This window comes from Heterocephalus glaber, unplaced genomic scaffold (genome assembly GCF_053883595.1).
Source record: "Heterocephalus glaber isolate CG9 unplaced genomic scaffold, H.glaber_assembly_v1.0 deba00001606, whole genome shotgun sequence".
Classification (NCBI taxonomy): Eukaryota; Metazoa; Chordata; class Mammalia; order Rodentia; family Bathyergidae; genus Heterocephalus; species Heterocephalus glaber.
The window spans coordinates 27,440,716-27,468,243 of NW_028258377.1; the positions used below are offsets into that span (position 1 = coordinate 27,440,716).

A 27,528-nucleotide genomic window follows, 5' to 3' on the forward strand; every position below is an offset into this window, starting at 1 on the left:
GACAAACTTCTGGACACCCCTGAGACTCTGTGTTTCTATGTGGATGAGCTCTTGTGAGTGCCAAGCCCGGAAGAACCCCATGCTACAGAGGTGCGCTGTCTCGGGGCTGTTTACCTGTCTAACCTGGCAACGTCCTTAGTCAGAGAAAGCACACAGTTCTCCCTGTTGGTCTTCCATCCTAGGCAGTGGTCGAATCCCACCTCTCCACCCTCCCGCCTCCACACTGCCCTTGGAACCCTTTCCCTAAACAGCCCCCAAATGCTCCTCTGACCCTGGCGGGGGAGGCGAGAGGCTATACCGAAGAACGTGGATCGAGAGTGCTGCCCGGATCTGGAGCCCGAGCAGCCCCGGTGCCGCAGGGACCGCGAGGCTGTGCGCCACGCCGGCCCCGACCGGCGGCCCCTCCTTTGCGCAGGGATCTGCGGGACCAGCCCGGTGCGGTCCGCGCGCAGCTCCGCTCACGGCCGCGGGCAAGCGGAGGTCGGAGACAGCGGGGCGCTGGCCTGGGGGTCGGGAACGCTGCTTTCCAAGTGAAGCCCGGTTTCACCTCTCTTCACCTGAGTGACCTTGAGCAAGTTCCTCAGCTTCACTATGCCGGTTGCTAGACCCACAAAACTGGGGCACTGAGGGACAGCTCAAAGCAAGGACCTCTGTGGAAATTAATTACTGTAGCGCCCCGGCAGGTAGTAGGAGCTCTGGGCTGCTGGTGACAGTGATAGGAACGGTGGCTGGAAGCCGGGATGAAAGACTGACTCTGGCTTTCCCGGGGCTTCCCTGGGGCTAGGGGGAGAGAGCGGGCGGGAAGCCCTGTCCCCCTACGCCCTTTCCAAATAAAGTTGGGAAGGCTGGGACCCGGGCCGGGGGTCTCGGCCCCTCCCCACAGCCCCTCCCGAGCCCGCAGCACGCCTCCTGCCCTCCAGCGGAGGAGGAAACGTTTCTTTTGCGATTTGAGTCTCTCCTTGTCTCTTTTCCCTCTCCCCACCCCAAGCCTGCTGCCGGAGAGCCCGGCCTCCCGCGGAAGGGACGGGCCAGCCTCGGGGTGTGCGAGTCCCCCGGCTTGGGAAGGGAGGAGGGGGCGAGGTGGCACCAGGACCCCAGGAGATCAGCGGCCTCGGGCCAGTCCTCCAGAGGCGCAGCCCCGAAGCGCAGGACGCCCCGCGCCTCTGGGACCGGGGACCGGGGACCGGCGCCGGCTGCGCACGGCTGGAGTTGGTGGCCGGCGCGGCCCGCGAGGTAAGGAGGGCGGCGGCGGGGCCGGCCCTGCCCGTGTGGGCGCGGGGCGCGTGCGTCGGGAGCCGTGGGGGGCCCGGCCGGGGCGCGTCCCGCCAGCGACCCCTGCCCTTCCTGCGAGGCGCCACGGCCCACGCCCTCGCGGAGCCTGCACCTGTGCCGGGGCGCTGGTCAGCCGCGTCCCTCACGCCCCGGCGCCCCACCTCCCCCTCATCCGAACCCCGCCCTGCCCACTCCAGATTTCCCAGTGCAGAATCCGAGCGGGACCCGGAGAGACAGCCTCGCCTTTCTGCTCCCCTCGCCCCCTCCCCCGCCTGCTATAAATAACCGGGACTAGCGGGTCAGGAACGTCACGCGGCGAGAAACCAGGACCCCGAGGAGGTTTTCTTCTCTGGGTATAGGGGCAAAGGGTGAGGAGGAGGAGGAGGAGGAGGAGGAGGAGGAGGAGGAGGAGGAGGAGGAGGAGGAGGAGGAGGAGGAGGAGGAGGAGGAGGGAGGAGGAGGAGGAGGAGAGGAGGAGGTGGTGGTGGAGGAAGAAAATCGCTCGTGAGTAGTGAAGAAATCTTGCTCCTTGACTCCCAGCAAAGACTGGGCATCATTTTATTCTTTTTTTCTTTCCCTTTCTTCCTTGCCCCGTTTTCTTTCTTATTCCCACCCCCTGCCCCCAATCCAGCGGGCTGCCGGGCACTCCTGCCTTCGGCTGCCTTCCTCCCACCCCGCGCGCGCCCCCAGCCGCCACCCCGGCTCGCCCCAGGCAGGGGGTGCTGCTCGCCCAGAAAATAAAGTTCAAACTCCTCGCCCCGTCAGCCTGCCGAGACCTAAGTGGGCTTCCAGCACTCATCTTCCGCACCCCACACCTGCTCGCCCCAAATTCTTAATCTGGTTTTGCATATTTAAGGAGACACACACACACACACACACACGCACACGCACACGCACACACTCACGCCAAAAAACCACAACCCGCGAGGTGCAAAACTGCCTCCCGCAACTACCAAAACTTACCAGATGCTGTAGTTGTTTTTGTCTTAACAAAAGGACAACAAAGATTTACTCTGGATGCTCCCGTGGGGTGACTTTTTATATTATCTAAACATGCATACATTATACATATCCTTTTCCTTTTTAATTTTCTTTTTTTAAACAAGGAAATCTACTTGGTCCCCGGCAGCCGCCGCTGCCCCTTTGATGTTTTGGTACGTCGTGCGCATGCGCCTCACATTAGCATTACTGCACTGGGCGGACTAAGTTGGATCGCCTCTCTTCAGTGAAACCCTGAATCCCATCAAAAACTAAAGGGATGTGGAGAGTCCGGAAGAGGGGTTACTTTGGGATTTGGTCATTTCCCTTAATAATCGCCGCTGTCTGTGCGCAAAGGTAAGTGTCTTTTTCCTTTCTCACTTGAAGAGCCCCGTCTGCATACCTCTGTGAACGGAGATGCTGAAGACGCCCTGTGTGCTTGCTTCCCCATTGATGGCTGTTTACTGTCATTTCTTTCTCCAGTGTCAATGACCCTAGTAATATGTCGCTGGTTAAAGAGACGGTGGATAGACTACTGAAAGGCTATGACATTCGTCTGAGACCAGATTTCGGAGGTAATGGGGTTGTCTTGCAAATCAGAACCAGCCCTGCTGTAGCGGAAGCTAAGCTGTCTTTTGGGCTTTGCGTGCGGTTTCTTCCCTGTCCCTGGTTGTGGGTGCATGTGATGTACTGAATGGCTCCCTATTTTTCCCCGTTGAGGAACTGATCCAAACTTAAGCCAGCTTGTTTCTAGCGGGCTCTTGAGAGGCTTTTACAGTCACAAATCATTTCGCTTCACTGTCTTTGTTGAGATGCAAGCCTCTGAAGTTTAGTTAGTGGTCTGCCTCGAGAACGTGCCTCCTCGTGAACATTTCTGAGGACAAGATGTGCAGGCCGTTGGTTGAGAGGTGGCTTTAACCCCTGTGCCCGCCTACTTTGGAAGAGTTCCTTTGGCCATGGTTTAAGTGGCTCCTGTCGGGATACTGTCCTGTCCTTCAAGCCTCAGCATGGGGGGAGAAGGCAGGAGGGCTGGGGGGTTGGTGGGAGGGTGGGGAATGGGCGGGAGAAGACAGTTGGGGAAAGCCCATCGCTTGCTGCAGTGCTGATATGCTGATGTGCCCATGTAATTTTTCTCCAGACTCTTACAAATTCAAAGAGTTAATAGAAGGGGGTTGGGACAGAATGAAGAGGAGGGGGTTTGTGAGAATATTTATAAAAATCCCTTGGGCTAGACTCTTGTGGTTGTGAGAGTTGTGTGTGTGTATTCACACGCTGAGACTTCTTACATGTGTGGACAGAACTGGACCCCTTGCCAGCACCACATGTGTGTGTGTGTTCAACAGAGCAATTTCTAGAAGAGTGAGTGCCTGCAGGATCAGGGAAGCGAAGTGTTCAAGGATCAGCAGTGGAGAGAACTGTGGGGTGGGTGTCCCAAGCCCAGGGACAACTCTTGTTAGAATAAGTAAGTTCTGAGAAGTCACATGGCTGACCATCTTGGCTTGCAGGTCCCCCTGTGGCCGTGGGAATGAACATTGACATTGCCAGCATCGATATGGTTTCTGAAGTAAATATGGTGAGTTACTGAGGTCTGTGCTGTGTCTCTGCAGACCTTTATTTGGGGACAAAGAGGAGGCGAGAGCCAGTCACCCAGGGTGGGCTCTGCCTGACCATGTACATGAGGTGGGGGCAAGGAAGGAGATTTGGCTTTGGAATTTTGTGTTCCAGGTTATACAGTTGGCTCTTGTCCTCAAAAATTTTCCAACCTGGTTCTGTTACTTGGGTCGTGGTGTAGAGTGAGTAACGTGTATCACATGTTCTCCGGTAAAGTGTGTTCACATGCTGGCGACCCTCTGTAGAAGCTACATTTCTTTAAGACTTGATAGAAAATTCATTTTATCAAGTGGTTTTCTGGGTTGGGATTAAGGAGAAAGATTTTTATTTAAGAGAAAATTTATTTAACAGAGAATATAACCTGCAAGCTAAATTTTAACAAGAGTGAATAAATGACCCAGGGGTACTGATGCCCACTTGTTGCTTTTGGAAATCAAAATCTTCTTTAACTCTTTTTGGTTACCAAAATAAATAAAAGTAAGCATGGCTCCCAGTTTCTAAAAGGTAACTCAGTCTCATGTGTCATCTCTGGTCATTTTTGCCATCCTATTCATTTTGTGTCCTAAGCCTGCACAGTTTATTGATAGCTACCCGCTAGTTGCTGCCTCCTTAGACTTGAGGCAAGTGCTAATAGAATAAGGTGTCTGTGTTCCCCAAGTAGGAAGCACTTGTGGGGGGTTTGCTTCATGCAGGAGCGCCCCCTGCTGCCTATGTTGGATCACTGCAGACATGCATGACTGACAAGTGTTCCGGATTCCCCTACCTGGAGCATTTCTCCAGTGACTTTTCTACTCTTTGTTGTTAAAGTTTTCCATTTGGAGAAGTCCCTGCAATTAAACCACTGCTTAATGTGATTGTCCAGTGTTCCTTTCAGTCCTGATAGTTTACAGCACATTTCAGAATAAACTGTTATGGTATCATTCTATCTAAAAAGTGAGTGATAAATTAAAGATGGGAGTGTACATAAACTTCTATGCAAATGCTTCCAAGTAAGCCATTAGGACTTAAAAGTTAAGACAACATCAATTGACTCAAGAAGGCCATAGCCCTATGGTTAGGATGTGCTCTCAACATCACACAAGTTTTCATGCAAGGAATTTTTTTTCAGTACCAGGGATCAAACTCAGGACCTTGCATTTGCAAGGCAAGTGTGGTGCCACTGAGCTCCATCCCCAGCCCTTCACACAAGTTTTCATATCTCCACAATTCAAAGACAGAGGAAGCTCAAATAACCAGTACAACCCCAAATCAGTGATAATCTAGAGGTATCTCAAGATTCTTAAGCATTTTATGAAAATTCAACTATTTTAGTAATGTTTAATGATATGAATATTCTTATATTCTAAGTATTTAGAGAATTTCTATTATCACATAGGGTGTATATATAGACTAAAGGCCATGATTTAGCTTGTTTGTCAAATGATTCAGGACAACACATTATGAGATTCTCCTATGTGGATAATGTTTCTTCCTTAATAAGTTAATTTCTCCAATAAACAAACATTCGCTTTTGTGGAGTTTGAAAGATCTTTCACCAGTTTATACTTTGAATTTCCACAAAAATACAGAAAAATGCCCTAATGTATGTGCCTCCAAAGTCCCAAGTATTTGTATTTAAATTGTGTTGCTAAAAACAAAGTTATATTGAAATCAGGAGTGGCTCTTTGTTTTCTATATGTGGTTGAAACAGATTTTTTTCCTTTTCAGTTTTCTTTATTGTCATTCTTTTCTTTCTCTCAATGTTGATTTCACTCCTTGCTTCTTTACTGCTTACTTACTCATCAAAAATATGCTATTTTTAAAAACTAAATTCAGACAAACCTGGAATCCAAAGAGACAATTATGAGATGACTAGAGTTTACTACAATAGGTTAGCTGAGAACTTAGAGACATATTGCATCAAATGTTATTTCAGGGGTAGAGTTTTTGTTCTCTTAAGTTCTGCTCATTTTTCCCTGCATGCAATATTTTGGAGAGGTATCTGAGGTGGATACAAATGCCAAACCTGCTAGTCAAAATATAGATCCAGCTAAGACAAGGTGTCATTATTTAAAGCTATTTACTGTTGCTGAAAAATCATGGGATGTTGAAAGTGCAAAAATAAATTGCCAGGTTGTAAATGGAACAGCACTGCAGTATTAATGATTAGAACCAAGTGTTAAAAATTCCAAGCCAGATTTCTTTCTTAGCCTCATGTTAACATTCATGGGTCTGTCCAGCCACATTTTGAATTGTTGAAAAATTAACATTTATATAATCTAGAAATGTGAGTGATCATAAATTAATCCTCAGTAGAAATTTATTGTTATATATATTATCATTAATTTGCTTTTAAATATGGTATTTGCTGTGAAGCAACAGATAATTCTATCCTTGTTGCCAAAATAAAAGAAGGTGCTTTGGTTTATTGTCTCTTGTAGTCATGTCTAAAAGTGTTAGAATCTTCTGGTTAGATTCATTTCCCAAAAATGGTTGATTGGATATTTAAGTGAAATCTCAAAAGTTGATTAACACATACATTTCTCCCTCATTGTACATGGTGGACTGGGTAATTGTAACTTTTGCTTATTAGAGCACATCTTCCTTTGAAGAATTGAGGAAATAGACCATTTAAATTGTCATTGACTCATTTGTACTCAAGGAATAAATGTCCCTGTCAATGTGATGCTCCTTATAAATGTCAGTGATGGAAAGATTCTAACACAATCAGAAGTCTTGGATGCTAGTTCTACTTCTGATGCTTAGTCATACTGAGATATTCACACCCAGAGTGGGCACAACTTTCTTATCTGCTGAAGGAGAATAACAGTCCAATTTTACATATGTCAGGTGGCTACCGGAATTAATAAAATTATATATGTAAATGTCTTGGTGCTCTGTGAACATAATTCAGTGAACACTGATGACCAGGACAGCACTCTAGAAACCCAGTGTCCACTCCTATTGCTGCCTAAGTGTGCTTGGGTTGGCAATGTACCTCACTAAGTCTCCATCTGCTCATGCTTGAAATGAGAAAAGACAGGTTGACGTAAACTCAAAATTAGATGTGCCTACAATTTGGTTTGTAATATAGCTCTCTTATAGTTATAAAGAAGTTCCAGGAAAAATTGGGCCTTTGGGAAAACATGAGGAAAATGCAGAATTTCTAAATGGCATAGAATTGTGAGTTCTTAGTAAGGTGGTAATGGTATCTAAGTGTTGATGATGATATCCAGGTATTGTCACTCAGCGGAAAATCTTTGGGAGGATATGATCTCAATTAGAATGCTCCTGAGCAGTAGCTTGGCTTCAGAATGAAATATATTTAGATGCCTTGGTTAAATTGGCAGGAATCTTTTTGTTAAGATTCTTTGATGTGAAGTGCATTTTAAGATTCAAATTTGGCTCTGAGGATTAGGGACTGAAATAGCTTTCCCTTCATTTAGAGCAGATTCTTCTCCATCTTGAAACAACGTATTTGCCAACCAAAGAGTGAAGCAATATTTCACTTTTGAGGAAAGAATTCTAGTAAACACATACACAAATTACCTTTTTATGGAATGGCAAATGGAGAACAGTACTACTATTTTTTAAAGCAGATGTTTCTTGCATCACCAGCTGCACCATTTAAAATTCTACTCAACAAATACTTACTTAGGAGCCACTATGAGCCATGATGTGTGAGGCCTTTTAGACAGCAGTGAACAAGACCAGCCTGTCCCCAACCTCATAGAACTTAAAATCTAGATGCTCTCTATTCTAAATCCCACCCCGTGTTCTTACTATACTTCTGTTTATCTTAAGTTTTATGGCCCCGCGGGTGTCGAGTGTCTCCGCCTATTCATTCCTTTGTCACTTATTAATTTCACCATTTATTTGGTATTCAGTGTTTCAAGATGGCTTATAGGCTACAGTTATTGTGTCTTCCAAAGTGTTTGTAAATTACATTTAGACAAGTCATAGTGTCACCTCCAGTGTGGCAATGCCATGAATATTTAGTGAAGAATTCATTTCATAGCTGTAATTTATTATTATTTACTACACACTACTATCTATGTGGGGAAATGAAGCATAGAATTTTAGTGCTCAATTTCAAGACATGCACCATTTAAGACAAAAATGTAATGTCAGAAGTGTTTTGAAGAGGACATATATCGAACTTAGTGGGACCAGCTATTAATGCATTACAAAGAAATTAGTTTAGTGATAAAAAAGGTTATGGGTCTGTGGGCAAATGTTCCAAGAAGAGAAAAATGTTGTATAGGAGGCTGTGACCCTGGAATATAAGTGGTACTGGGGGTTTTCAAACAGCTTTAAGAGGCTACTTGCAATGAGAGTGGGGAGCTGACAGAATTGATGTTGAAGTCCTAGTGATCAACTTTCAAAGATGAATTATGTGTCTTACTGAGGAGTTTAACTTTTTCCCCAAAAGACACTAGGGACCCAAGAAAGGATGTCAATGAATAGATTTACACTTCTGAAAAGATGTTTCAGTGGTGTGGCAGGTGGATGGAAATGGAGTTAGACCCAAGTTTGGGCAATGAGTTGCAACCTACTGTGAGGATCTAGGCAGCGTGCACGAACTGCTTACAGAAGAAGGTATGAAGTCACGGTATTTACAAAGCGGAAGTGGCAGTGCTGAATAAGTTCCAACTTTCTCATTGTATCATTATTAAAACAGCGAAGTCAGAAGAGGTGGTGGAAGCTGGGAGGATAAATAATGTAGGCAGTAAGTTCAGTTTGGGAAATATTTTTCTATGCACATGGAACCTCCAAGTGGAGATAACCAACCAGGAGGTGATGGGAAAATACAAGTCTAGCACTGAGGAACAGATCATGAATAGAGAGGTGGCCTTGAACATTGTCACCATCTAAGTGGTGCTTACAACTATGTGTAGAGATGAAATGAAAAAAGAAAAATGAGAAAATAGCTAAAAATAGAGACCTGATGGGCAACTGTAATTTAGGTGGGAAACTGCAAAGGAGCCCAGGAAAGAGATTCTAAGTAGCTAAGTAGCAGGAAGTTGGTGTGAGAGCTTCCAGAGAATAACATCCCAGATGATGATATACACACACCCAAGCATCAAAATTGGAAGGAAATGGCCAGCTATCTCAGATGCTATGGGAATCAATTGAAATAAGTTGTGAGACAAAAGCAAAATAAAAGATAGATAAAGGGAACCAGGAAGATAGTTCTTTCACAAATGGGAAGGGAAATAAGTGATGTAAAGTTGGGGAGAGGAAAGCAGGAGGGGATGTCAAAAGAATTAATATTTGTTATATATGCATACCAACTTCCCATGAGAAATGTAAATATTATGTACTACAAAGGTGTACTAATAAAATTTAAATTAAAAAAAAATAAGTTCAAGAGGAGGATTAGTGTTTGCAGACTTCATTTTTGAAAAGTTTAGGTCTGAAAAGGAGGGAAGAAGAAATTGTTAAAAGGAGGAATATATAATTTGGAGGGGAAATAGTCTTGGGAGTGAATTGAAAATTTAAAGTGGGAGATAGCAGGGCAGGAAGCTACAGGATTTCTTGCCTGAAGACCAGCATGCCCCCTGTGACACAAGAAATGATTTTTGTTGAGCTAGAGGAGATTACAGTTGGCTGCTATGGAGAACAAGTAAGTGAGGTTACTGAGGAAACCTGCAGCGAGGTGAAGGTCTATGAACACCCAGACACCACAGGCAGGTTTAATTATACACAGATTACCCTTAGAAGCTCTCCTGCACAATGCTGGCAAGCTATCATCTCTTTTCCTTCTTTTCTTCTCTCTATCTCCTCCTCCTCTTCCACTTGTACAATATGCAGTAATCTCTGTAATTATCATCATTAGTTAACTTAGTAAAATACAATAATGATAGCTGATTATTGAGTCCTTAACTTATACATATATTGTATCAATGCCATCATCTCAATCAAAACTCCTATAATAACTGAAATCGCTGCAATCAACTTACTAACAAGGGACCTTGAGGCCCAGAGAGGTTAAGGGACTTGTCAAGGTCACACGGGTAGGAAATAACTGCCTTCACATCCCTCATTATCTGCATTTGGTTATGCTGTACTTTAAAATATGGCACAGCTTCATTTTTTTTTTATCATTTTCACTCCATGAGGACTCTGTTTGTTTGTAGTTTTTAGTTTTTCAAGTTTTAAACAGTGGGAAGATCAGATAAAAACAATCCTTCATTGCTGCTATTGTACCTCCCCTTTTCTATAAAACATCTTAATTTTATTAAAATGATTCTTTCTAGTGAGTGCTTTATTCGGTGCATATTAAATCCAAGAGGTAGATCCTGTCCTTGAGAAACTTACATTTTATATGTATTGAGCACATTTTACACCAAGCAATAAAGGAAGATTTATGTACGATTTTGTGAAGCTGAGGATATTGCCTATGTCATAATTTCTTTCATTGTGAATGGGTGCCATTTGTTAACTTGTCTAATAATTTTTCTACTGCTTCAGCAAAATCTGTCAGATAACCATCAAGGTCAATAATTTATGATAATAAATTGTCATAAAATGTTGCCTGCTATATTCTCAAGAACTTTAAATTGTCTTTGTGGTTTAAGCTGGGGGCATGTACTATGTGAAAAGATTGCTCTCATTTATTTTTTTCTTCCTCTGTTATCAAGACTTCTTTTCCAACTGAAGATTTTTTTCTTACTGAGAATAAGTATCTGCCTTTTGAGGTGTTCCTACAAATAATTCTCTAAAGGTTCCTGTTTGCTTCTCTTTCCTGATATTTTCTCTGTCCAACCTGTCTAATACAAGTGTAATTAATTAGAAGGATTACATCTTTAGAAGACTTATTTCATCTACTTTTAAACTATGGTTATGATGCTTCTCTGTGTGGAAGGCTGTCTTGTGCAACATAAGGTGTTTAGCAGCATCTCTGGCTTCTGTTCGCTAGATGAATAGTGAGTGCCCCCCAAAATTTGAAGGTCAAAAATATCTCTAGAAATTGTCAGCTATCTTCCTTGAGAATCACTGGGGTAAAAAGTGGCATTGTGCTTTTGTTTCCAAAGAAGTAAAGAAAGAGAGATGTTCTTACTAAGTAATGGTTTTGTGCTTAATCACTGATTCCATTTATATTTAGTTTGCATGGTGAGAAAAACAAAGAATACTAATAAACATTCACATTCTCATCACTTTATTAGAAGTGTTTTAATTTTCCTATATTACATGCTAGGTCTTGTGTATTTTCTTATTTTAAATTTTGCACAATGTACTTAGTTATTGTATCAATAAAATATTATACTGTCCATTTTAATTTAACTGATAAGATATATTTTTAGTTGTATTATTTAAAAATGCATACCACTAGTACTGTCATGTAAACTTGTATGTATTTTTATGTTCTGTCTGTGATCTTATATAACTGCAAACTTATAAACATATTGGCAATTTCATTTTTATTCATTTATATTTTAAGAAAAGGAATCTTAGTCATTTTATACTTTATTAGCCATAATTCTAGCTACAGATTATTTGAGAATAAGATCCATAGTATTTACTGTTATTTATGCACCTTAACTATATACAAAATACCAATACAAATCATACACAAAACTGTCTAAATAGCATATAAGTGCAAATCTGTGTTGTATTATATGTTAATTTGAGTCATATCTATGCAGCTACTCTCCACACCATTTCTATCCTGATTTTACTCAGTTTTTCCAAAATAACTACATTTTGGGTGATATAAAAATACATTGACACAGTCCATTAAAAGGGGAAGAAGAGTTATGAGTTATGGTTATGAGTTTTAAAATATACAAACAAAAGATTTTTATGTTGCTTCCATTTTTGCATTTTGTTTGGAAAATGCATATTTTATTAAACAAGGAGAGAAATGGGTTTATATTAGCCTGTCACAATTTATATGGGAAAATATGGCAGATGTGCCAAGCCCATGGGCTTTTGCTGGAGGTGTCTTTTTGTTAACCTTCTATCTGCATATCCACTGCCAAGTCTCATTTTCTTACTCTGTAATTTGGCTCCTACTGCCCATTTTCTTGCCAAGAGGTCTTAACTTAGAAGTAATTCTTTGGGCAATGAAATAAATCCTCACCTAACACAATAGCAACAATTAAATTAATGAAGATTTTAAGGTTAATCTTAAAAACTTACATATAGCTTAGAAAAGCAATGTGTGTGTAAATCATGGAGGAAGATCAGAGATTTTAGTGACATTGTTTCCATGCATCCCTGGTGCTAAACACATGCATACATGCTCTGCAAATGTGGATCAGATTTGTAGGAGTATTTGAGGATGTGTTGTATGTCAGAGTACCAGGAAACATTTGTCAAGTGCTAGCTGAACTGGTACTGTGCCAATTCGGTTGTATTGAAGATGGTTTTGAGAGAATTCTTACAGAGGGAGGAAGCTTGTGTGTATAGAACCTGGAGGAATTAATCTTAATTGTCTATTGGGGGAAGTGAAGGGAAGATGGAACCAAGAATGTCTTGGATAGTGGAACAGGAAAATGGTATATTTCTCAGGTAAAGGACTTGAGTTAAAATGTCGAGAGTTACATTTTTAGTGTAATTCTCTAAATTTTCTCTGCAAGAGACTCATCTAGTCTATGCCTAGAACATGATTTAGTAAGTCAAAGATGGGGTTCAGAATTCTGTATTTTAAGAGCTCTGTGGATAACTCTGGAGTAGGTGCTTTGGAGTAGGAGGTCCCAATTTTAAGAAAACTAGTTTATAGTTAGAAGCGAATTTTATCACTAATGATGGACAACAAATGATCAGTCTCTAGTTGTACTAAGGGCTCTTGCAATAATAAAGATCCAAATATGCTGAGTGGGTGGGATTTGTAGAGAAAGATTTCACAGAGAGGGAGATTTCAAACTGATCAAGAAAGAACTGTGCAATACCAATAAGTGGAAAATAAGGAGACTAGCTCTAGGAGAGTAAAATGGACAGGGATGATAAGAAGAAAGCTATTGCAAGTTAGCAATAATATTTTGCAAAGACAAAAATTTATTACTATCTCACCTAATCCTCCAAACATCCTATGACCTAGGAAACAGTATTGTCATTTACAAATCTGGAAAGTAAGGAAGAGGTCATATACTTTCTATGATTTCACAGTGCATAAGAATAGTAGGCTCCGTATGTAGGTGAAGATGAATTGTGTACAGCCTTGAGTGGTGTGCAGAACAGAAAGATGCTGTGACATTAAAAACTCTGAGGCCTCCTCACAATGAATAAAGATAAAATTAGAGGACACTTACTAAGGGCGAGCATGAGAAAGATAAAAAACATTTTCAGCTTAAGAAGTCCACTTAGAATAGTCACACTAATTTCATTGATATATTTGATGAAAATATGCATCATTCCACATGTAGGAAGTTTGAATAAAGCTTGTGTAATAGAGAAAGGAGGGTTCCCTAACAGTGTTGGCCCTATGAATAAATAGGTAGTGACTACTTTAGTTAATTTCAGGTGTCTGAAAAACTCAGGAAATATTGACATTTTATTAGACACTTTAGGACAATATGACTTGGGTATCCCTTCCCTGTATTAAAAATGGTTATTTGGTTTTTGTAACAGTTGTGGTACTTCTTAATATTTTTATGTCAAGGAAATGCTAATGAAATCACTTCTTGTACATTATTTGTGTCTGCCTCGTAATACTGATTGAAGTATACGCTTAAACATAAGACCTGACTTCTGAGCATCTTGGGCTTGCTAACTTAAAGATCAGTGATTGGGTGTCTGATAGATGAAGATCATTAAATTTAAAAAGTTTAAATCTTTTTTCTGTGTGTGGTACCGGGGATTGAACTCAGGATGTTGCACTTGTGAGGCAAGTGTGGTGCCACTGAGCTAAATCCTCCCCCAAAAAGTTTAAATCTTTATCTATAGACATTTACACGATACTTGCGAGTCATGGTTGTATTGCTATGACAAAATATCTGAGATATTCAACTTAAAAAGAAGAAAGGTTTACTTTGGCTTACAGATTCAGTCCATGGTCAGTTGGTCCTGTTGCTGTGGTGGCACAGAATGGCATACTGGGAGCAGGTGGCAGATGACTCCTGCTTTCCGCAGAACAGGCAGGAAGCAAAAGGAGAGAGGAAGAAACAGGACCCAGTGTCCCAGTGCCCTCTTCAGGAGCACAAGCTCAGTGATCTAATGTCCTCCTGCTAGGGCCCACTTCCTAAAAGTCCCCACCCCTCAATAGTGCCAGGGGCTGGAGATCAAGCCTTCTTTGCATGGGCCTCTAAGGGCCCTCTCTTTTAATGAAATAAATAGTCTCTAAAAGTCAGTATTCATTCTGCTACTTTAATTTTAATTTAGATACAAAGGATGTTTTGCTTCCCCTTCCCTGTTCCTTGCTCTACCTGTTCTCTATCTCTCCCCTCCCTTCCCATTTGCAAATAAAATGGCTTTATCTTGTTATTTTACTACTGGCTCGGATCATTAACACTTGATATTCCCAGTTAGGTAGAAATCTGCTGTTCAATAGAACTTTCTCTCTTTGGTTATTTTAGTTAAAGGTGGCAAATGTAATAAATATGTCTTGCTTTCAGAATTTTCAGATTACAACAAAATGCCTCTGAATTGTTTATATTTTCATTTAAAAATGTAGCTGCATTCCTTGAGCTCTGGTTTTTCACTTAGCTGTTGTAGTGCACAGTGCACTGGAGGAGGGAGAAAACTCTACTTACTACTTACTAATGCTCTTAGGCTTCAATGAGAGACTGGCATGACACCTGGAGAGGGAGGTGACAAAACAGGGAGGGAATGATGAACAACTGGAGCCCCTGGCCTGGAGGGAGGGGTGTGCAACATGTCTTCACCATTTGAGAAGAAGATGGTCTTTTTTGTGTGTTTTGTTTAGTATAAAAAATATTAGAAGCATACAACAAAGTTGTGTCCTGCATGAATGTCTGCATAATCAGAGACTGGTGATTCATATTCTCTCTCTCTCTCTCTCTCTGCTGGAGATTGAACCCAGGGCCAAGAGCATGCCCAACAATGTCCTCAGTCCTTGCTGATTTGAATTAATATGATATGGAACCAAAAATATCAAATTACTTGAGGATTCATTGTGTTCTTTAAACATTTAATGGGTGATTCATGAATATTTCAATTTGAAAATCTTGAAAAACGCAATTTGAAAAAATATATTAAAACTTTGGCATCCTATTTATATAGGATAAACAGTACTTGACTTTGACTACTCATGACTAAAATTCACTATTCAGAAATTTCTATGAAATAAAATTCAATTCTAAGGTAATTTTTTATTTTACTCTCAAAAATTCATGAATTTAGAAATATGACATTTTACAAATATATAGACTGAGTTAAGATATTTCTGTGAAGCTAGAACCAAGACAAGAAAGAAAGACATCTTTCTGCATATCTAGGAAGTGCTGGAACCGGAATTTGAGCTTGATTTTTCCCTATCTCAATTATTTTATATTTTCTGAAAATTGAAGGAGAATTTGAAACAATTAAATGGACTTGCCTTCATCATAATCTCTCAGGATAATGACTAATAGTTCATGTTTCTGCTCCCCAGATAACTTTTGGGAAACCCACAAAAAATCAGACAAATAGAAGACAAAAGAATAATGTCTATAATATTGCAATAGCAGATAATCTAAAAGATTTAGATAAAAATGTAAATAGTTACTATTCTTTGAGCATCATTAGGGTTTGTAGATAAATTATAGATTATGATTTATATTTTTCTTTGTGGTTGTGAGCAATTCTTGCTCAAAACAAAAATCTGCTCTGAAGAAAAGTATATGACAATCTTGAAAATTAAGAGGAAAATTAGATCTTGATTAAATTTTATAAATCTTTCAGAGCTGAGTAAACTGATCTTCATGTTGTACTTGCTATTTTAATGAGATGATACCTGGCTCAGGATATTCAGTAATCTGATGATCAGTATTTATGTCAAATCATAATTGTGATGTGTTTCAAGATCAGTTCAAAAGATTTTCATTTGAATACATTTAATTTCAAGTTTGGGAAAATCTGTGCTGTTGAAACAAAATGTTTCTAATCTTTTTTCTACTTTATCAAATACTCAACTATGTTGATAAAATAGGGATAAAATTAAACTAGATGTATCAAGTTAAAGTTATTTTGTTTATATATGCTCATAGTACTCAAAAATAATTACTGTTTTTTATTACATTATAAAGCAAACAATCCTTATATTAACATATATTATCTCATTTTTAATAGTTTATTCCTATACTTATTATTAAAAAGTCATTATTTCTGATCATAAGCAGGAGACTGAAAAGTTCTGGCTCTGTCCCAGATTTGTTACTGATGAAATTTAAAACATGGAGCAAATTTATTATATTCTGGAAGTGGTTTTTATATTTATTAATTTAAGAAAGTAAATAAGTAATATAAGATGACTTCTTGCCTTTATAATGTCTTACTGGTAACATAGATAAATGTGTCTGCCATTTAATTCCTTTCATATTCTTACACTTTTTGTCTGAATTACTTTTCTTACTTATTTCTGTTATCAAATGTCATTCTTGTTTCTATTCTAGAAAAATCAGTCAATAAACTCTAATGCAGTATGGAGCTGCTGGTTAATATTATCACTCAGGAGTAATTAATCTTAGCAGAATGGACACAAAACCTCTAGACTACATGGGAATTTACATGCACACATATGAAAAAATTAGGACAGTGCATTGAAATAAAAATTTTGCCCTTAATACTTTTAAAATATCTTTTGATGATATCTATAATTTTTCTAAAGTTTATAAAGATTTTTATTGTATATCTGCATTGTATTTTTAAAATTAGCTGTTGATGGACATTTTGATTATCTGGAGGATTTTTTGCTATTATGAATTAAACTATATTGAACAATTCTGTGTATTCATATTTAATGCACTTAACAAAATTATTTCTCCTCATAAATCATAAATCCTTCAGATCTGGATTACTGTTCCCAGAGAAGTATATTTTAGCTATTTATATGAACAAAGTTATGCTTTCTTAAAAATGAGCTAATATGTATTCACATCAGCAGGCTTCCATTTGCCCATACTTGCAGACTTGAATATCTTTCTCGATATGTACATGGTTTGCACTTTTGCTAATCTGATAGTTAAAATTGGTTATTTCCTTGATTAATACATTTTATTGTCAATTAACTCAAGTGACTTTTAGTGTTAATAGACTTTTTGCGTTTCTTATCTCTCAACAGTCTTTTCATTTTATTTACTGATTTATTTGGAAGAATTTTCTTTCCAAAATTGTTAGAATATATATATTAAGGCTATTGGCCTTTGCTATTAATTGAAGGCATATTATCTTGCGTAATAACTTTGTGAGTGATCTATTTTATTGTCCAGAAACTTTATATTTTATGTATTAAAATATGCTAATTCATATTTGCTTTGTATTTTCTGATCATGGTTTGGAGATTTTAAAAAGATTTATCTATGTCAAGATTTTCAATAGACATACATTCAAATATTCTTTCAATGTTTTATAGAATTTTTCATATTAAAAGTGAATCATCTTAAAATATATTTTGGTATAAATTCTGAAGCAGAAATATGTATAAATAAATAGATTAATTGATAGATACTTGTCATCATGAAAATTAACAGAATGATCTCTCTTCTCGATGATTTTAAAAATTGTTTATCATATAAGAAGTCTCATATGCCATAGATCTTTGTTTTAGTTTAACTGCTTCACTAATATTTCTCCATACTTTGTGCCATTATCATGTGGTTTTTAATTGCTGTAACATTAAATATATAATAAACCTCTCATTATGTTTATATTTACTCAGACTACATTTTTATCATCATGAAATATTTATGCATCCATAAAATTATTAAATTTTAAAAAGTTGAAAATGCTACTCATTTTTTTGTGAAAACACTAACTTGTTTCAAAATTTACTGAGGAATGTACAGTAGAAGGAAATTTACTTCTGAGCAGCATTGGTTCTTTCTATTGAAGAATGTGATATATCTCCCATTTATATGTATTCATTTATATTCTTCTGTAAAATTTTATAGTTTTCCTCATGTAGATATTTCACTTTTTTTTTTCATTTAATTCCCATAGGCTTTTTATAATTCTTGTTAAACGTATTCTTTGGCGCTTGGCAGTTTTTATGATTACTGTGAATGGGATTTTTATATGTAATGACTTTTGATTCTTGGCCAAATGAACAAATATCAAATAATTATCTGAGAGCATTCATCTTTTACCATTACATTTCTAACTATCATTTCCATTACAGCATATATATTAGGTTGCTTGGTTGTCAGTAACCTACATGAAAGGAAAATGTAGAGACACTGTGCACTTCCTTGAAGTTTATTATATTCTTATTCAACTTAAACACAATAAAATTGATTGTTTTATTTTGATTTCAGTCATCTTCTACATGATTTACTTGGCCCAAGGAATCAACATGAATTACTACTGAGACTACTGAGAGCATGACCTTAAAGCTCTCTTCACTCTCCTTAACTTTATCCAGTAAAATTTGATTTAAAAGCAATACTTCTACTTAGGTTACCACATTCTTATCTTGCAGATTATAAACCTTGTGAGAAGAATATTATTTTAAATGTAGTAAGCACAATTATTAATTGCTACATCTATAATTTATTGTCCATTATTTGAAGTACTGATGATTTTATTGGATTGTGAAAAAGAGATATTTCATGTTGGACCCAGTTACTATCAGAGAATAAAACAGTACAACTCACAAACAGTGTTACTGCCTCATACAACTGTTTCTAGCGATGGGTTAGCCAGATTCAATAGTAAATCAGAACATACCTTATATTTGAAGCTTTGATCACTTTAAAATTGAGGAACATTAAGGCTCTCCCATTATAGTACTCTCAGGTGATAATTAGTTTAACTATTTTGGATACATTGATTAGCAAACTCCTTTACTAATCAGCTTTAACTATCATTTTGATCTATTCAGCTAAGAATGGCTTAGTTGTATATGAAGATTGAGATTTCTAGAAAAGTATCTCAAAATATATTACTAACATTGAGAGAAAATATATACATTTCAGGGTCTTCAGGTAAATTGTAACTTTTATTGTGGTTAAGTCAAACTTACCTTTGAGAAAAAGGCAGAAGACAAGAATTACTCCGTAAAAGCACTTGGATAAATTAACTCAGAATTGTCAACAGAGCACAGGCACTATTTGGCTGTTGCTCATCTCTTCTCCCTCTTTCTCTCTGTCTACCTTTCCCACTCCTTCTCCCTGCCCCTTTCCTCTCTCTCTCCTTCTCTCCTCCTCGACCTCCCTGGTCCCTCTCTCTGTTCCTCTCTTCCTTCTTTCCTTTCTCTTCATCCCTCCCTATTTTTCTCTATTCCACACACATACATACACAATTGAATATTAAATGGTGATTTCTATTTTAAAATCTTAGCATTTCCATCACTTTTGCATTGAATATCTTATTACTGGTAAACTTACCTTGGATCCATTGGTACGATGTGATGTAATACAAAATAACAATGCCACAGGCATCAGCTTGAAAACACTGTACTTCTTAGGATGGGAAAATAGGCTTTCTGTAATTCAGTCCTCTCAAAATAGAACTGACCTGATATTCTATACTATTTTGCATCAGTTAACTGAATATTATTTTTCCACACATAATGCTCTGTCTGTACTAAATGTATATTTAAAGTACAACTGTGCTACATTTTAATGATTTCGGGCTTTGGATTTGCTGTGTCAGGTAAAGCGTGGCCTTTGGACAACTATGTCTTGGTTCTGCATATTTTCATTAAAAATACAGATATAGTACCCTTCTATGTAGTATACATACTACATCAAAATTAAAAGACAATTTGATTTTAATGGTTTATAGGTTTATTTCCTCTAAAAGATAATTATGAAATTTTATCTTTAAAGTTGAGCATTACAATATTTTATTTTTTTAAACTAGATTTTAATGAAACATGATTATGCTTATCTCTATTTGGTTAATAATGGCCAAAGATTATTGATGTTTTACAGCAGAGAAGTCTGCCCAATAAGACAGTGTCTGTTTTGGGAAATAAAGTTGTATAGGAACAGACTTATGCCTTTTGGTTACATATTGTCTATGTCTGCTTCTGCACTACCAAAGCAGAATGAAAAAAATAGTTACAAGAGAGATCATATGGCCCAAATAGTCCAAACTATTTACTGCCTGGTTGCTACAGAAAAACATTTTCTTATCCTTGTTGTAGAGCAATAACTATGACAGATAATATAAACTACTTTATATAAACCAGAGAGAACACATATAGTATATTTAATTGGTTATTGTCATTTGGATTTGTGAGGATTTTTTGGTTGTTATATTTTGCTTGTATAACTGCTATGACTTTTTGAATAAGAGATGGCTAAAATTATGAAATGAGTTGAAGGTGTGATTTCATAGTGAAATACATTTTATTAGTGTATTAACATAAGAATATAAAAAGGAGAACATCTTTAGTATTAAAATTTGAAGAATTATAGAAAATAGTATAAACCTTTCTGACTTACACTAGTTAATCTGAGAATTGCAATTAAAAACATTCTCTTCTGTAAATACAGTTCAACCAATTAGAAGACATTCAGTATTAATAAAGATATTCAAGGTTTTCATTTAAAACTTGGTTTTTAACTCTTGGTCTTTTAAAGTTCTAGCCCTCTGGATAAATAGTCCCATAGCCCATTAGAGTACACTTCAGGAAGGAAGGGACACTTCTTCTTTTTGATTATTCCAACCACAGGAATAGCTCAAAAAGAATCTGACTCATTGTGGTTACATAAGATATGAATCTAATTAATGTTAGGATAACCTGTAATCTCTTTTATTAGAGATTCTTACTCTTAAGATGTTATGGCACAACCAAATTACAGTTTTATACAGAAGTTTTCATTGCTTGCATTCAACCAGAAATTTTTACCCAAGAATAGTTCAGTTGATTTATTTGGAATTTGTCTTGGAAGCCTTTGTACTGCATGACCACAATAGTCCTTCACAGTTACATAAGAATCTGAATATCAATAGGGGTGACAGTACTATATGCAGAACTCTTCAAAGAATACTTCTTATTGGTTAACCAGCAGATCCAACTTGACATTTGTAGACAGATAATGTTCATTTCTGAGGTTTGCACACTGAAATTATGGCTAGGATTAAAAACTAAACCGAGGGCCAGGGATTTAGCTCAGTGGTTCTGGGGCCTGCCTTGCAAGGGCAAGGTCCCGCGTTCGATCCCCGGTACCCAAAAAAAAAAAGAAAAAGAACACTAAACCAAAGAGCAGAGGTCAGTAGAGGTAGCAGATTGTACATAAAATGTGGCTTAATTGTTGTGACTTAATAGTGAGTAAATATACCATAATATTTCAGATCTAGGACATAGGAGAGTCAGCAGTGAACTAATGTAGCCTATCACATAAAGTTTTAACTGCAGTCCTTGAAGATCTTTTAAGATTGAATATCTTTAAAATTGGTTGGATTTTGTTTAAAGAACAGAATGCAATACAGTCTGGTTTTAATTGCTGGGTCAGAACTAAGCACATGTGGTTGTTACTTCTCAAAATAAGAGAAATGCAATTTTCTCCTGATCAAGAAAGGCAGGTTTATACCTTTTATGTTTGTAAAAATTTGTAAGGTGTGTACTTTTTCCTTGCCATTTTTTTAATCACTGGTAGCATTTCATAGCAGATAAAGATCTGGACTTGGAAATCTTGGCTCTGCCACTTACTAGCTATATAACATGGTACAAATTAATTAATTTATTAAATTATTACTTTTCTCATCAATATAACATGAATATTGTCAACCTCATAAGATTACTGTTTAAATTAAATGCTTTAATATGTGTAGAAGGCTTATTAAATATCTCTAGACATAATAAATCTATTAATAATATATATTAGTAATATCACCCACATAAATTTAATTTTACATAATTCTATAGGCCTGACACATTCAAGGCTTCAGAACGGGCACCAAATCGAGGTAGTGATATCCTGAAATGCACAGGAAAATGTAATAGTCATAGTGGTTGTTGAACACAGGCAGTAGAGTAGGATTCAGGAAACCTAAATACTGAATCTGTCACAGGTACTCACTTTCTATGACTTTCTATGAGCCATGTTCTCTCTCTCTCTTACTCTGTTTCTTGCTTGCTCCCTTTCTCTGTTAGTTCTGGCTCTGTGGATGGAAAAAAAAAGAATGGGGTAATACATTCTAGGAGTTCATAAATACTGAAAATATGTAGACATCTAAAAGCAAAGCACTAAACTTTTTAAAATTCTAAATCCACAAATAAGTAGAAAAGAACTAGAAAAGTTCTTTTAGCAGTTGTGTTGTTTATCAAAACTGAGCTTCTCTCCAGATAAATGTTTTGCATTTGTTCTGCAGAGTAAGTGCTTTGCTAATTCTGTAGAGCTTTAGCAGTAGAACCCTCCCAATGCTTTCTGTCTCCAGGAGTCTGCAGTACAGTTGTCAGATGCTAATATGTCTATATGCTACTACCTGTTCCTATGTGTGACAACAATTTTATTGGAAAGCTAAAATGCAGAACAGGACACCAGCTCTCCTCTCTGCTTCCTGCATGGTAGTTTGTTTCTAAATCTTATGTGTCTCATCTTAAATGAGTGGTACTTCCTCAGGGACAATAAAGTGTACATCTGGCAAACAAGAGCTTTATCTTTAAAAAAAGAAAGATCTAAGGTTCATGTACAGAAATGACACCCTTTTAAACTGGAAATACTATAGTCTTTCACCAGGGAAATCCAAATGGTCTAATGCCTGGATGTCTAGCTTCTGTGTGACTTCGGTGGTAGAAGAACCATGAAAGTGCTGATTGTGGAGCTCCCCAGTGCTAGAAAGGCAACTCAGTCTTCTCAGACTCCTATGGAAATAGTTGCCAGGGCCATTCTCAGATGGTGAAAAATAGTAAAACAAAACACAAATATTCAGAAGACATAGCCCTCTATACTTTCAAGTTTGATTTTTTGCTGAGGCAAAAATTTATTAGTTTGACATCACAAAATTGCTCAGATCTGAACCTTCATAATTTGGTTTAGATGCAGTCTTTCACATGCATTTAGACCCATCACTCTTTAAACTTTATTATGCTTTACCAGTGTTATTTCCTGGTAAGTATAAATACCTCCAATAATGATAATGGGAGTGTTAACATTTTCACCATATTTGATGATTTTGAAAGTATCTTAATATATATCTCATTTCATACTCCCACTATTTCTGGGAAGTGAAGGTAACACATGTTTGTTTTTCAACTCTCTGTTGCTCTTTCTCCCTCTCCTTTTCTCCCTCCCTCCCTATCCCTCTTCCTTCCATCCTTTCTGCCTCTTTTTAAAAAAAAATTCTAAAGACTACCTTATAGAAGTCACATTAAGACCAAATACAAACTAGAATTTGAACTAGAATTCCGGTCTTACAGACCCAAATCCAGTGTTCTACTTAATTCAGGAAGCGGGTTACTGGAAGTGTCATCCATGAAAAGTTTTTTTTTTAAGGTATTCAGAAAGAGTGATGAAGGTTTTGGTAATCGTTGATAAGGGACTTGGAACAGGCACCAAATGGATTCTTTTAGAATCAATAAACCCAATAGTCAATTCTGAAGGGGCAGCTAGGACTTGGTAAAAATCATTTCATTTTAATGCCTCTCATGACTTGGAGAAACCAAGAAAACCAGTGGTTCTCCAGCTTGTTTAGCCACAGGAGATTTGTCTAAGTTTGAACTGACATAATCAACCAAGCATCATAAATTATGGATGTTCTTAGTCACAGCCAACAATGTAGACCTCCTGCAGACAAGCCTAAAAATCAGTAGATATGATTTGTTATACCCGTTCTCTGAGGCAGCACATTGCAGTAGTTATTGATTGCTTGGCAAGGGTTATTGATCATTGAGGTCTAATGTGGCAGGCTAAGGTGAGAAGCTAACCCATGTGCCTTTTTCATTCATTTCATTAAGGCGTATCATAATCTGTCCATATTCCTGGCACCCACGCTAACCAAACAGAGCTTGTGCCTTGCTCTTAGAGTACTAATCATCATAGGATAGGTGGGTTTTTCTAGACCAGTTTACAACACATGCTCTAAACCCAAACAACAGCAGGACTTGTAAACTTAAGTTATAAGCCTCAGTTTCCTCAATGTGAAATAAGGTAAATTTCCTCTTGGAGTTGACTGCAGATTAAATATGATAGTATCTATATTTTAAGCTATTTTCTATGTAGAAAGCATTAATTAACAATCAACTCTGATTGATATGTATGTTGCTAATCTATTATGTCCTGATGGACCTTATTCATAAAGAAGTTCTGGAAAAAAGAGACGAACTATGGTACAGCCAGTAACCAGATTGTAAAAATTTGACAGACTAAAATAAGTATGAGAATATTTTTATTTTGTGACTACATAGTTTCATGAAGATGTGTTATCTGTTAAATTAAGGCATATAAATGAAAGTTAGCAAAGTCCTGGCTGTGGAATTCTTGCCTACCACACCTGAGGCCCTTGGTTAGATCCCCAACATAAAAAAATATACAAAAAAGCAAAACAGAAGGCACGGTTCTGGCTTACCAAGTGTGAATCCTGTTATTCATGATGAAAGAACTGAGTCTCACTTAGGTTAAGTGTTGGATGTTATCAGAGACCAAGTAATTTGACATGCAGCAGCTTTTATAAGCCACTCATTTCAACTTAGTATTGGAGGCGGCTGCAGAAATCCTTTCTTATTATGCAACTCCCATAGTCACAGGACCAGTTGGTAACAGTTGTAAGGTGCAGTGATTTCTTTTTCAAGATTCTTTCAGACCTTTTCTTTTCACATTAAATCCCCCCTACACACACACACACACACACACACACACACACACACACACACACACGCTCTTTTTGGTGCTGAAAAATGAACCCATGGCCTTCACACTAAGTTACAGCCCTATCCCACCCCATTTATTTATTCATTTATTTAATTTTGAGATAGGGTTTTGATAAGTTGCTTAGACTGGGGTCAAACTTGAAATCCTTTTGCTTCAGCGTATATTTCATTGAACACTAAATAATTTCAAAAAAAGTAGCTATGGCTCATTTTAACTTCTATTTTAATGTAAAATCTACTATCAACATTGACTAAAAAGGCAAAATAAACTTTGGAAATGAAAACAATCAAAAGTAAACATGATCATGGTGTTAGATCACACTTAAAAAAATTAAAAAATTTTTGTTCCACTTTGACCATGCTTTATTTGTTGGAATGTTTTATTAATTTTTATTTTTTAATTAATTTATTTTTTATTATTTTGTTTTGTTTTGTTTTGAGACAGGGTCTCTCTATGTAGTTCAGGCTGGCCCTTGAACTCACTGTGTAGTCCAGGCTAGCTTTGAACTCATGGTGATCCTCCTGCCTCAGCCTCCTGAGTACTGGGATTATATTCATGTGCCACCACACCCAGCTTATACTTAAGTTTTAAAACCTAAAATGTGTAGATTAAAAGACAAACTGCAGGGCTAGGGAGGTACCTCAGGGTAGAACACTTGTCCTTCATGAGTTGGGCTCTTGAATCCATCCCCATCACTATGCAAAAACCAGACAGAACCTAAAGAATGACTTGCTAAGGTTTATCCTCCCTACCTTTTGCTCACTTTATCTCTCTCAGTCTCTCTCTCTCTCTCTCTCAAGTTGGAATATTACTGATATTTTAGTTTCCCCTAAAAATGTCTCTGGGATTTTTCTGAATATAGTTTTGTTCCTTCAATGTGCATTTCCTTCAGCAATTAAGAGCCATTTATAGCCTTCATGCCTTTTTTAATGAATACCCCAATCTTAATGATATTTACATGCAACAAAATTCTTTAAAAGCGGTGAGCTTCCAAAATATGAAATCAATAAATTACACTTGTTGATCCTGGTGGCTTCAGAGTGCGACATCATTGATTTGCCCCTCACAGAGACAGTGCTGCCATCTTTCTTTCAGTGTGAGAGTGATTCTGAGAGGGCAGGTAGCTAGAGGAGAGCTCCATCAGGGCTTCTGTATAAACTCAGGGCTGTGTTTGGGGGAAACATGCTCCTTTTCAAAGACGACATGATGTCTTAAGCAGGTCAATATAATCACTGCACTTCTAAACACAGCAACTTTGAATAGTGAGGCAATTGAAATGGACCTAATGAGCATGTGCTCAGTGCACTCTGCATCTGCATGTGTACATGGATCTACTTCCATCTTCGTTCTCCAGTATTACCAGTTCAGCCGTGCCTCACGGTCTGGTCTCCAGAAGGGAAGCTCTGGCCTGCTTATTCATTTCTTTTCTAGTAATGTGCTAAAGGCCCCTGCAGTTTGCCAAGCAGTGACATCCAAACTTAACCTTTCTCTACAGCCTCTGAAATGGCCATCAGAACATGTTCATTACTACTTAATAAATTCTGCCCTGAAGCAGCTTACTGCTTTTTGTTAACCTTATAAAACTCAGAGGTAGCTGTTGTTATTCTGATGCTTAAGAAAGTCCCATTGCCACTTTTCACAGCAATTTGTTTGGAGTTAATAAATTCCCTTTTTAACTGAAATGCAGTTTTTCTGTTCAGTCAATACCTTGTGTTATAGTTGTGGCACAGAGTTCTGATTTAATTTATACATTGCTGTTTGTAATGTGTCTTTTCCTACATTTGCAAATAATAAGCAAGCTTTAAGATGTATTCCAGTATACCCAGTGGTTTTATCAGTGTCTCTTTTCTACCACCCTGCATGAAGCAAAACATTTCTCTTTTGTGGGTACAATTAGAGTAACTTTTAGAAATCTTTCACTTAAGCAAAATGCAGTGTTGTTCTGCATATGCTCTTAATAATCAAAAAATAATTAAATGGTCAGGTAGCATCAGCCCTAAAAGTGTTTTTTGATGGGGTAATAAACAGTAATAGACACATACATGTTTCCCTTTTTCACAATCAAATGTATATTCCACTCTAAACCACATATTAAATTTACTATTTGAAACATGAGAAATCAATTATAACACCTGTTTTTCAGTTGAGTGTTGGCCACAGTGGATCGTAATGTCCACAACTACAGAGGTTTCTATGAGGACTCCTCTTTAGAGTAGAATTAAAGCTGAGTCTTGGCACTGGGCACAGTGGCACATGCCTGTGATCCCAGCACTCTGGGAGGGTCAGGCAGGAGGATCGAAAGTTCAAATCCAGCCTGGGCAATTTAACAACTTAACAAAATCCTGTCTAAAACTAAAGAATTTTTTGAAAGGATGGGAATATGGCTCATGGCAAAAGCCCTAGGTTCAATCCCTAATACCAGAAAACAAGATGAAACAAAAGGAAGTCTTTATTTTCCTTATAACTCATTTTTTGTTGAATCACGGATTTTTTTTTCTAGCTCAAGAATTCTGATATATAGGTGATTTGGCATGTTCTCAAAGAGATTCTTTCTGTTCATACATTTTATTTTGTACAAAATAAATCAGAAAAATAATACGTTCTTTTCCACATACTGGAGAAAAGGTGGCTAAAGATAATTTCCCCAGTGTTCTTGTGAAAAAAATCAGAAATTTTTAGTTTCGCTTTGTCAGATGCGAGTTATTTTAGTCAGACTTTCTTTTTTCATGCTAGAATTGAGGTAGGATGTGTTTGTTAGACTTGG

At 37.8% G+C, this 27,528-nt stretch overlaps 1 protein-coding gene across 3 annotated transcripts in view; it reads left to right on the forward strand.

Moving 5' to 3' along the window:
- The first annotated feature begins 478 nt into the window (after positions 1-478).
- Positions 479-27,528, forward strand: part of Gabrb2 (gamma-aminobutyric acid type A receptor subunit beta2) — a 213,827-nt gene continuing 186,777 nt past the window's right edge. The window contains exons 1-4 of one of the 3 annotated variants that reach the window (XM_021240141.2): positions 479-1,233; positions 2,379-2,607; positions 2,734-2,825; positions 3,756-3,823. In XM_021240141.2, the coding sequence (XP_021095800.1) occupies positions 2,531-2,607; positions 2,734-2,825; positions 3,756-3,823 (237 nt within the window). In that variant the 5' untranslated portion in view covers positions 479-1,233; positions 2,379-2,530. Of the gene's footprint in view, positions 1,234-1,472; positions 1,641-2,378; positions 2,608-2,733; positions 2,826-3,755; positions 3,824-27,528 lie in introns of those variants that run through there. The other 2 variants (XM_087194870.1, XM_087194869.1) reach the window with 2 other exon arrangements.